This window comes from Kryptolebias marmoratus, linkage group LG7 (genome assembly GCF_001649575.2).
Source record: "Kryptolebias marmoratus isolate JLee-2015 linkage group LG7, ASM164957v2, whole genome shotgun sequence".
NCBI lineage: Eukaryota > Metazoa > Chordata > Actinopteri > Cyprinodontiformes > Rivulidae > Kryptolebias > Kryptolebias marmoratus.
In genome coordinates, this window is record NC_051436.1 from 5,585,304 (window position 1) to 5,596,510 (window position 11,207).

Genomic DNA, 11,207 nt, shown 5'->3' on the forward strand with positions numbered 1-11,207 from the left:
AAGGGAATCCGTGAAAATATAAAATCTTGGCTGTGCACGTGTAAAATCATGCGTTGCGCTCGTTGTCACTGAGCTACACGCGGACGTATAAAAAATTAAATCAGGAAGGGATTAAAGCAGCTTCTAATTATTGTCCTTGTGCTTGATTTCTTCCGTCTCTCTCGCCCTCTTTCTCCTCTCTCATCCCCTTTCTCCCCTCGACAAACGCTCCCTGAATCTTCCCTCCTTTAATCCGAGTGACAAGAGGATTAACTCCGGCCCTTTGTGCGAACGCCGCCGTTACGTGGCACACGAGAGGAAGAGCGGGGATTGGGGCGGAAAGCGGAAATTATTCGCAGGATCTGATTTAGAAAACGGGAAGGTGGACGGAACGGAAACATGGATCGCGGGAGACGGGGAAACAGATGGGTGGTGGTGGTGAGGGGGGGAGAACTGGGTGATGTTGATGGGAAAGACTGGATGATTGCTTCATCCAGTTAAAATGCCCGGAGGAAGAGGAGGAAGTGCGCCATGACGAATTTTCACCCTCGATGACTTTGACGTCAACTTTTGCCACAGATGCTTGGTTAGGCCGTCCCGCTGTAATTAAATACGTCTGGAATGACAATAAAATGGACTTTAAAGCAATTACAGTAAAATACCAACAGTATATACAATATATATATATTTAAAATGTTAATTTTACAGATGAAAACCGCTTAGTATTTAAAAATGGAAAAAAAACAAACACAATACGGAAAATCTATTAAGTCTTTAGGTAAAATAATCACAAATCAACTGTTAAAACTATTACAGTATTTCATTTAAAACATCAGATCTACAATTTTACCATGAAAAAAAAATGGGATGACAACGTTTGATATGTTAGGGTGTACTTCTTTTTAAAACCATTAAATTCACAGCTGAAAACTTTTCTTTTCTTTACAATTATTCAACCACAGTGATAATGTACAAACTGTGGACCTTACAGTAAAATACAGGCAGCTGTAGTTGCCATAATTTAACTGTTAAATCTACGATAACAAGGTTCAGGGCTCTCGAGTTTAGATCTGAGCTTGGAGTGAGATTCTGACGTCATCGCCTAATTTTCATATTTGGGGACGTTGATCCGGATGTAGGAGAGACGAAAATCTACGTTGGCGAAACAAGAAAATGAATAATAAACACTTAAAATATGTTTAGAACTACGGATGAACTTTAGTTATTTGCCTGATGCCTCACTACATGAATCAATGTTGTTAGAATATCAAATTTAACCAAATTTCGTGTCGTGAAACTGCGAGCTCTACGTTCAACTCCTCCGTTTTTATCCGGCGCCGGGATCGCAGGGATTTATTTAAACGTGACAAAAAAACCCCATTAAATTAAAAATTATATTTACATCCCCGCTTTCTAATCCAGGGCGTGGCTCATTTGCAGCGGGTCTCCTCTCTGCTGTGAGACTGACATGCTGTCAGGAAGTGGGCGGGGCTTATGGTACGCGGACGATTGGTGCTTTCACGCGTCGTCGCCGAAATCTCCAGTAACACAGAAAAAAGTCACAAGTTTTGTCGCTAATCGCTTTAAAAATTAGAAGAAAAAAAAGTCGGTGGAGGGGATTGAAAGCTCGCTGTTGTGCTTCAACCCGTGCGGTCTTCAAAAAAGGTGTGTGTGTGTTTTAGAGAGAAATACAAAGTGTGGCGTGAGACTTGAGAGTCCTGACAATGTATGGCAGTATGTTAAAAAAAAAACCTGCACAGTTTACGGTAAAATACCAGCAGCTGCCGGCGTTTCGCCGTGAAACAATCATACGACCGTCGCGGTCCTCCACCCACAGAAAACGCCGCCGACATCATCATATCGCTGCATCTTCTCCTCTCGTATTCGTGTCACACCGCATTAAAACCTCCCTCGGCTGATGTTCTCGCCTACGCAGAGTTCAGCACGTTTGCCTAACGAGCCGAGGAAGGACCCGAGACAGAGAAAGGAAACGCTGTAGAAAAGCCGGGAAAACGCATCACAGGGTTTAGATTTGAGATTTTTATCATTTCAGAAACCTGAAGTGACTGACGTTGGATTAAGAGGAGGCCTCGAGGTGAGATTTTTTAACTCGGAGTTATTCGGAGGCTGCAGACGCTGTGGGATTACAGACTCGTCTCTCAGCCTTACGCTCGGCTCGGAGACTCGATCCGACTCTGCACCTCAAACGACTCTCGCTCTTTGTGTGAACTGTACCGAGTCTTCCTCATGCAGGATGACCTCTGATTATCCTCGTTTCTGACCCTTTTTTGTTGTATTTATCACCATTTATCAGCCAAATTCTATTTCTACAAACCCAACAAGCCCTGTCTAGGTTAGCCAGCTTCAATGAATCCAAACCGATCTTTGGATTCATCTGCAGGTCCTACGATTTTTAAACCGTTTCTCTTTCGAAGGCAGAATAAAGAACAGACGTGTGTTTACCGCCCCCCCCCCCCAGGCCTCCCTCAGGTTAACGTGAAGCTTAAAGGTTCTCCGTGCGACACTTTAAAGGGCCTCCTAAGGACAGCTAAGCTTCTTTTTGTGCCCGCTCTTAAATCTCTGAAGTGTGCACACCACTTCAACGCCCCTTAACACGCTCGGACAACTGTATCCTCGGCCCAGCGGGGAGCTTTCGCCACCACCCTTAAATCTACCTAATTATGCATCTCGTCGGCTCCTCAGCCTCTGGATAGTTTCTACCTCAGAGCCACACATACGCTTGCTCTTACGACACGCTCTTTCTCTCTCTCTCTCTCTTTCTTGATGTCTGGAGGTTTTATCTCAGTAACTTTGCCTCCTCTTCCCCCGAATGAACGTCCTCCGTTTGTCACGCCGTTGAGTTATTCTGCAAATTCCTGTTCTAATGACATCCTAACCAAATAACCGCTCAGAGGACCGTGGACAGACGTGAATTCTTTTATCTCTGGGTTCGCCCTGGCTGCCTCGTTGTCGCGACGCCGTAACTTTTCTGTTGCTTTTGTTCGTCCACGAATGGCACGCTCAGATCAGCAACGGCAACGATGGCGGACCGCAGAGCGCTGTTTGTGCTGCTCGCGCTTCGTAGTCTATCAGTGCTTCTGGCACGAAACTTACACGATCTGCGTCGTCTCTTGGGCCAGCAGGTCGGGCCGAACAGACGCTCGCCTTCTCTGCATTTCGGATGGAATGGTTTTAATGGCCAAGACTGCGAGCGTATTTTGGGGGCGTGTAGTTGAAACACAGAAATCCCAGCCGATGTCATTTGCGGTCTGATCTAAATGGGCTAATGCGATCGACAGCAACGTTTCCGGAAGTGCACGGGGTCTAAGTCTGTCAGAGACCGACGAGAAAGGAAATAAAACACCAAAACACCAGGAAGCATGAAGTAGAAGGCAGAGGTGACTGGAAGCATAAATGCTAGTAGAGTCTGTATAAACACGTTGAATCAAAATGTCATTTAACCCTGAGACATCTGAAGTGTGTGTGTGTGTGTGTGTGTGTGGCGATTCACGAGGCAGAGCGGTGAGGCACAACTGAAGTGATATAAATTGACAGCAGCTGTCAGTGCTCTTACTGCTTTCAATAAGCAGGTGGAGGTTTGTGTTTGTGGGGTTTGCTTCTGAGCGGCTGTGAAGAAGAGCGTTGTCAGCCTTCATCTCATCATCCGCCGTCTTTGTCTCCTAATGTTCCACAGAATCCAAATCGTTTGAGGTAAAGGTTGTTACGTTTCATCCAGATGCAGCTTCTCTTCGTTTGGTGCCACGTTCGCCACGAGCTGATTGTTATTCAGGTTTCCACCGTTACGTAAAATTGATCTTTCCTGTCAGATTCCTGAGCAACGTGTCTGCGTTCTTCGAGGACATGTCCGCAAAGAAACGTAGAAAATGACTGCAGTAACTCCTCCAGACCTGTGTGTGGCGCTGTAACGAAAACAGACCAAAAACAGGAAACAGGCCGAGGAGCATGCGCCTAAAGCTGGAATCACAAGAAGAGGAAAAGGACGCCGTCAGGTTGTTAGTGAAATTAAAGATGGCATCGTTTTGGCCGAAACATTAATTGTGGCGCGGTTGGTTTGTTGTTTATTTTACAAAGTGCCAGAGTTAGCCATGAAGGCTCGTTTTCATCTCAAATTCTGCATTAAAAGTTTATTTATTAATAATTAAAAATAAAGCAGTTAGGAGGAAATACTTTAAATGGAAGCAGCTTGTAGTTTTTAGCTGGCGTTTCCTACTTTTGGCTTTTAGCTAATGTTCTGCTGCCTTCAGCTTTAACGACCCAGTTTCATCTTCGTCGGGCTCCTGCGGCGTCCAGCCTGGATTTTCTCAGACAATGCAGTTTCCCCAGTTTCCAAATATGACTGAACTGCAAGCCGAAGAGGCCGACTCGAGTCAGAGAGCAAAAACAGGAGCTGGAGTATCTTTAAGGCAGGGGTCTCCAATCCTGGTCCTCGAGGGCCACTATCCTGCATGTTTTCCTTGTTTCCCTGCTCCAACACAGCTGATTCAGAGGTTAAATCACCTCTTCATGTTCTGCAGAAGCCTGTTAATCACCCAATGATCCAAACCAGGTGTGTTGGAGCAGAGGAACAAGTAAAACATGCAGGATGGTGGCCCTCGAGGACCAGGATTGGAGACCCTTGCTTTAAGGTGTCGATGGAGGTAATTGGAAGATTTAATGAGGCTGTTGAGGGAGAAACGTGAAAGAAATGGAAAACTTGCTGCCAGAATGTGAAAACATTCGTCATTATTATTATTATTAAGATAAATCATTTATTCCTGCTTGAAAAAATGCAGAGGAGGATGGAAAAAGTCCAGTGGAGAGAGCTGATTCAGTCGGGGAGAGGACAGAAGGGACGAGGGCAGGGTCAGCGGCTCGACGGGTGACTAACCGTGAACTGCGAGGGTCAGCGCGATCAGGTCCAGGCCTGACGAAACCCGAGGGCGACGTGTGTTCGAGAGGGCGACGACACAAAGTCGGCACCGAAGCCCCGACTCGACCCGAACGGTTCCTCTTCCTTCCTTTCAGTTTTCACTCAGACAGTACCTTCGGAGAAGCCACTTTTGCTTCACTGTCATGAAAACATTATTTCTGTTTTCGAGCACTCTGCTCGTTTTCACCGCCCAGCGTAAAATCGGCAGCGTTTCCAGTTGCCTGCACACGGACGCCTGCGATGACCCGTGTGTGAAAAACTCACACATGAAAGACTGGATTCAAGGCTGTTATTGGCACCGGGGGGAGTCGACGGCAATACGGAGAAAAAAAATCCATTTTGAAAAACTCTTTTAATCTTCTAATGTTTCCTCCGCCTGCGCTCTCAGTGTTCAGGTGCGGCGAGGCTTGGAGTCAGAGGAGTCAGCCATGTTTGAAAAGCGCTCTGAGAGGTTTGTTTACCTTCGCTGGCGGCGGCTCTTCCTCTTTGGACCGAGTCTGAAAAACAACAAAATCTCCCGTTTGTTTAAGCGACGGAGGTCAGTCGTCTGCAAACTCAGCCTCGTCTCAAGATGGAGTCCCGTCCTCGAACGTCGTTTGAGAAGTGTAAAAGGCGCTCGCCGCTTTCGCTGTAGTCAACAAAGACCCTTCGGGAGGGATTAACTTCGACAGGGAGGTCATGTTTTCTGTAATGTTTGTTTGTCGGTCTGTGGACGAGGTTTCTTGGAAAGTTATGAGCGTATTTTCGGGGAAATATCAAACAGTTTGGTGGTAAACCAGTCGAAGCTCGAGGTCAAAGGTCAAGATTTGAGGAACCATCGATTAAAACCAGTTTTTCAACAATTACAAAAAGCAAAATATAAATAACTTAGAGGTTGTTTAAACCTTTTGCAGTATTTTATATCCAAATAAACATATATTTTTATAAGATTAACCCCCTGGTTTGTATGTTTTCCTCCCAGTTTTTTAAAAAATAAGGTTTTTGTTGACTGTATAGGGGGCCAAGCTAAAAAGTCGAGGTGATTGATGTTTCTCATCTGTGCTCCTGAGGACCTGAGGCTGAAACATCCACCGAACGGCTGCGGCTCCATTACTTCTAACTCCATTACAGTGGCTCCCGACGAGTGTAACACCGTTTACAGCACTCCTAAAGAATCGTTCGCTCTAATTTTCTTTCACGTAATGACCCGCTTTTATTGCTTTTATTGCTTTTTTTTTTCCATCTCGTGTGCCCGAGTCCATTCTAAATTACATTTCAGACACATTCCTTTGAGGAGGACTTCGTTGGGAACGGGTCTTTTTTGTGTGTGTTTTTAACTGGAGGGTTTTCTTGAAAGGCACTTGATTGTGATACAAAATCTCCAGAAGCTGTTTGTGTGAACGGTGAAATCATCTCTCCGCTCGGACTCTTGTCTGCCCCGCAGGTTTTGGACCTCGCCCGACGCTGAGCTGACCCGGCAGAACTCGGTCGAGTCGTCAGGAGGGCCCGGCTGCTTCAGTGAAAAATGGCTCCAGCTGCCGCGTCCGAGCGTCCGTCTTCCTCCGCCTCCCTCCGTCCGTCCTGCCTCTCCTTGTCCTCCTCGCCGCTCTTCCTCCTGTGGTCCCTCGTCGCCCTGCTGTCCTGTCCTGCGGCGGTCCAGGCGGGCTCCTCGGGGAACTGTTCCGCGAGTGGAGATCCCTGTCAGGAAGGTGGGTTGGTGGCGCCTTTAGGAGAACAAACGCTTGTTGCAAATATTAACAGATTACCACAAAAACACTGAGGTTACACCCAGAGCATGGTGACCCTAACCTGTCTGTCTGTCTGTCTGCCTGTCTGCCTGTCTGCCTGTCTGTCGGACAAGATGACTCAAAAAGTTCTGAACGGATTTTCATGAAATCTTCAGGAAACGTCAAACACGGCACCAGGATTACCAGATTAAAGTTTGGCGGTGATCCGGTCAAAGGTCTAGGTCACAGATCAGCCTGTGCTCTAACTGGGCCGAGAGTGATCACCATTGATTTCAAGGTCATGGGGTCAAAGGTCAACGTCACAGCTGACCCGGTGCTCTAACTCTGCAGCAGCGTGATGTAGGAACATCAAACTGCTCAGCTGGACACCTCAGGGGTCAAAGGTGATGCCTGTTGGTTTCAGGGTTCATGGGGTCAAAGGTCAAAGGTGACCCCTTTGTTAAAACCTTGTCTCTGCTCCTACATGTGACCCTTTTTGTTTCTGGTTGTGTCCGTTTGTTTGTCTGTCAGCAAAGATCAGGTAAAAACTGAAGAACAGATTTGAAGGAAATGTTGGGATTAAATTCTGGTTCTAATCCAGATTCTGATCCGGATCATGATCCAGATCAAACTATTTCTTAATCTGTGGCCTTGGTGGAGGTTTGCGCTCTCTGAGTGCTTCTAGTGCTTCTTTTAGGCTGTTTAGTTTGCAACTATTGGTGGATTTTATTCAATCACAAAAGAATGCTGCGTTCGTTACGTGATTAAATTTAGCGTCATTAAGTGAAGAGAGTCGGTCGAGTGCGGCAGAGCCGAAAACGGCCTCTTTCTCTGAGAGCGCGAGGAGCTCTCAGCCGCCGCTCTTCACATTCACCAGATGCTGGTGAACAAAGCCGGCAGAGTAAACAGAACACACCCACACATGCGGCGCAGCAGCAACAACACCAACAAGCTGCCTGTCACCGACGAGGAAAAAAGGTGCTGACTAGTGAAGGGATCCAACCAGCCGTTCGGCTCCTTTCCTTTAATCCTCAATTCTCGCCTTTTTATGGCTTTTATTGGCAGCTGAGACTGACTTGACGAGGCTTTTCTGCTTCTCTGTGTGAGATTAGCAGCACAAAATGGCTGCAACCAAATCTGTGTCGCAGTTGACAACATGTTCTTCTTCTTTTTTTTTAATTTCAGGAGTCGTACTTCCTGTGTGGAACCCTCAGAACCCCTCGGTTGGCGATAAAGTGGCACGGAGCATCGTTTACTTTGTGGCACTTATATACATGTTCCTGGGCATGAGCATCATAGCGGACCGGTTCATGTCGTCCATCGAGGTAAACGTTCGTGTCCTTGTTGTCCCGCGTTGGTCCTTCCGTTGTGACCCGTCTCCTTTTTCTTTCTTTCCGTTTGCTCCTCTCTCCTCTGTAGGTCATAACGTCCCAGGAGAAGGAGATCACCATAAAAAGGCCAAACGGCGAGACGACCACGGCCACGGTCAGAATCTGGAATGAAACCGTCTCTAATCTCACTCTCATGGCCCTGGGCTCCAGTGCTCCCGAGATCCTGCTGTCAGTTATTGAGGTTGGCACAATTTGAGCCCAGATCACTGGATGTAAACCGTGGCGGCGCATCAGTAATCTGACTTTGACCACGCCCCCCTCCCCCAACGCAGGTTTGCGGTCACGGTTTCGAGGCCGGCTCTCTGGGTCCCAGCACCATCGTGGGCAGCGCCGCCTTCAACATGTTCATCATCATCGCCCTGTGTGTTTACGTGGTTCCCGACGGAGAGACGCGGAAGATCAAACACCTTCGGGTGTTTTTCGTCACGGCGGCTTGGAGCCTCTTCGCCTACATCTGGCTCTATATGATCCTGAGCGTCTTTTCGCCCGGCGAGGTGGAGGTGAGGATGGGTTCAGAGGCGGGATGCAGTTTGAACATTTAACCTTGTCTTTGTCTCTCCGGCAGGTGTGGGAGGCCGTGCTGACCTTCCTCTGCTTCCCCTTCTGCGTGGTCCAAGCCTGGGTGGCCGACCGGCGCCTCCTCTTCTACAAGTACGTCCGCAAGCGCTACCGTGCCAACAAGAACCGCGGCATCATCATCGAGACGGAAGGCGGTGCAGACGGAGGGACGGGGACCGTGGACGGAGGAGTGCTGGAACCGGGCGGCTTCACCAAGATGGACATGCTGGAGCTGGACGGACAGATTGCGCTGAACTGCCACAGCGGCGTGGACGGAGGGATGATGGGAGAGGGAGGAGCCAAGGACGAGGAAGACGAGGCCAGGAGGGACATGGCGAGGACGCTGAAGGAGCTGAAGCAGAGGCACCCAGATAAGGACATGGAGCAGCTGATTGAGATGGCCAATTATCAGGTGAGACAGCGGGGACAATTAAAAATAAAGACATGTTTGTATTTGAATATTTGACTGAATGATTCATAGTGTGACAGTCTGAGAAGATTCCTGCAAACAGAAGAATCAGAGGAAAATTTCATAAAGGAGTCAGCCTAACAGCTACTCAGAGTTAAGATAATAGCTTTTTAGTGTAAGGCTAATACCTACTCAGAGTTAAGGGTACAGCTACTCCGAGTAAAGCTAATAGCTACTCAGAGTTAAGGGTACAGCTACTCCGAGTTAAGCTAATAGCTACTCAGAGTTAAGGGTACAGCTACTCAGAGTTAAGCTAATAGCTACTCAGAGTTAAGGGTACAGCTACTCAGAGTTAAGGGTACAGCTACTCCGAGTAAAGCTAATAGCTACTTAGAGTTAAGAGTACAGCTACTCAGAGTTAAGCTAATAGCTACTCAGAGTTAAGGGTACAGCTACTCCGAGTTAAGGGTACAGCTACTCCGAGTTAAGGGTACAGCTACTCCGAGTCAAGCTAATAGCTACTCAGAGTTAAGCTAATATATACTCAGAGTCAAGCTAATAGCTTTTTAGTCAGGCTAATACCTACTCAGAGTTAAGGGTACAGCTACTCCGAGTCAAGCTAATAGCTACTCAGAGTTAAGCTAATAGCTACTCAGAGTTAAGCTAATATATACTCAGAGTCAAGCTAATAGCTATTTACAGCTAATATGTAAAAGCTATTTAGAGTAAGGTTAATACCTACTCAGAGTTAAGGGTACAGCTACTCCGAGTAAAGCTAATAGCTACTTAGAGTTAAGAGTACAGCTACTCAGAGTTAAGGGTACAGCTACTCCGAGTTAAGGGTACAGCTACTCCGAGTCAAGCTAATAGCTACTCAGAGTTAAGCTAATAGCTACTCAGAGTTAAGCTAATATATACTCAGAGTCAAGGTAATGGCTACTCAGAGTTATGCTAACATCTTTTTGTAAGTGAAGCTAACAGATATTCAGAGCAAATTTCTGCCATCTAAAACAAGTCAAACAAAAAAATATATTTTTGAAACGTAGTTTTAGTGAAGTTTATATCAATTTTTTTTTTCATCTTCTCTCTTTTCCCTGACATCATTTCTTGATGCTCTTCAGCTGAACCATGTTTGTGCTGCGAAGCTAACTGTGTGCAGCGAAGCGCCTGGATGGATCCTGCCTCAGATAAAAAAAAAAAAAAGAAGCGATGAACACTTTCCTCACTCTTATCTCCAAACAGTGACTACAGGAAGTAAAAATTAGTTATTCCCAAAGCGAACGCAATGTCCCTTTTCCAGAGGAGATAAGAAGAATACCCCGAGGACTCCGGGGTTAGAAAAAGACCAAACACTTAACACAAAATCTAAAAACCACCAGCCTTCACTCAGACTGTCAGGAAGGGTTTATGTCTCATAATATAACCATATTTGGCATATTTCTAATTATAATATCTAAAACTGACATTGATTCTACTACAAAACAGAACATTTCAGTCAACACAACCAGACCTCGAGTTTACTTTTCTTAGACTTCACGCTTTTACTCTAAATTTAACTTTCAGTTGAATTAATTTGCGCCGAGACTTCCTCTCCCCTGCAGCTTTGTCCCAGTTGACCTGCACGCTAAACTGGACTTGGGTGAAGCGCTCGCAGCCGTAATTACTTCACAGAAACGAAAAAATGTTTAAGGGGAAATGAAGCTGACCGAGGCCTGCTGCTGCTCCCTTAGATTTAAATAAATTCCCAACAAAGAGACCACATTTAATCTGACGATCTGCACCGCTACAATAGCCAATTTGTTCTTTTTCAATTTGGTGGATCGTTAGGGTTGCCCCTCAGCTCCAAGCAGTTTCACTAAAATCACGGTGATTAGATCGATCGGCATCATTAGGGTCGAAGCTTCCGGATGAAACCGAGAAACAAAAGTTCGGGGTTTCAGGCAGGAGGTAAAGAAAGTGAAACTAACCTGAGCAGAGAGTTTCAAATTCCCCACATGAATATATTTGTTTGTTTATTTATTTGTATCTATATAATCAGGTCCTGATGCAGCAGCAAAAGAGCAGAGCGTTTTATCGTATCCAGGCAACCAGGATGATGATCGGAGCCGGCAACATCTTGAAAAAGCACGCCGCCGACCAAGCTCGCAAGGTGGGGAGCTTTATTTTACTCTGCTGTCACCTGTCTGTCTGTCTGTCTGTCTGTCTGCTGGTCTGTCTGTCTGTCTGTCTGTCTG

At 46.4% G+C, this 11,207-nt stretch overlaps 1 protein-coding gene across 4 annotated transcripts in view; it reads left to right on the forward strand.

Annotated features, from left to right (window-relative positions):
• slc8a4b (solute carrier family 8 member 4b) overlaps positions 1–11,207 on the forward strand; it is a 92,455-nt gene that overhangs the window by 47,137 nt on the left and 34,111 nt on the right. For all 4 annotated transcript variants that reach the window (XM_037976525.1, XM_017428038.3, XM_017428037.3 and 1 more), the window contains 6 exons: positions 6,333–6,597; positions 7,801–7,940; positions 8,035–8,187; positions 8,279–8,506; positions 8,572–8,976; positions 11,012–11,122. In XM_037976525.1, coding sequence (XP_037832453.1) covers positions 6,414–6,597; positions 7,801–7,940; positions 8,035–8,187; positions 8,279–8,506; positions 8,572–8,976; positions 11,012–11,122 — 1,221 coding nt within the window. In that variant the 5' untranslated portion in view covers positions 6,333–6,413. The remainder of the gene's footprint in view (positions 1–6,332; positions 6,598–7,800; positions 7,941–8,034; positions 8,188–8,278; positions 8,507–8,571; positions 8,977–11,011; positions 11,123–11,207) is intronic.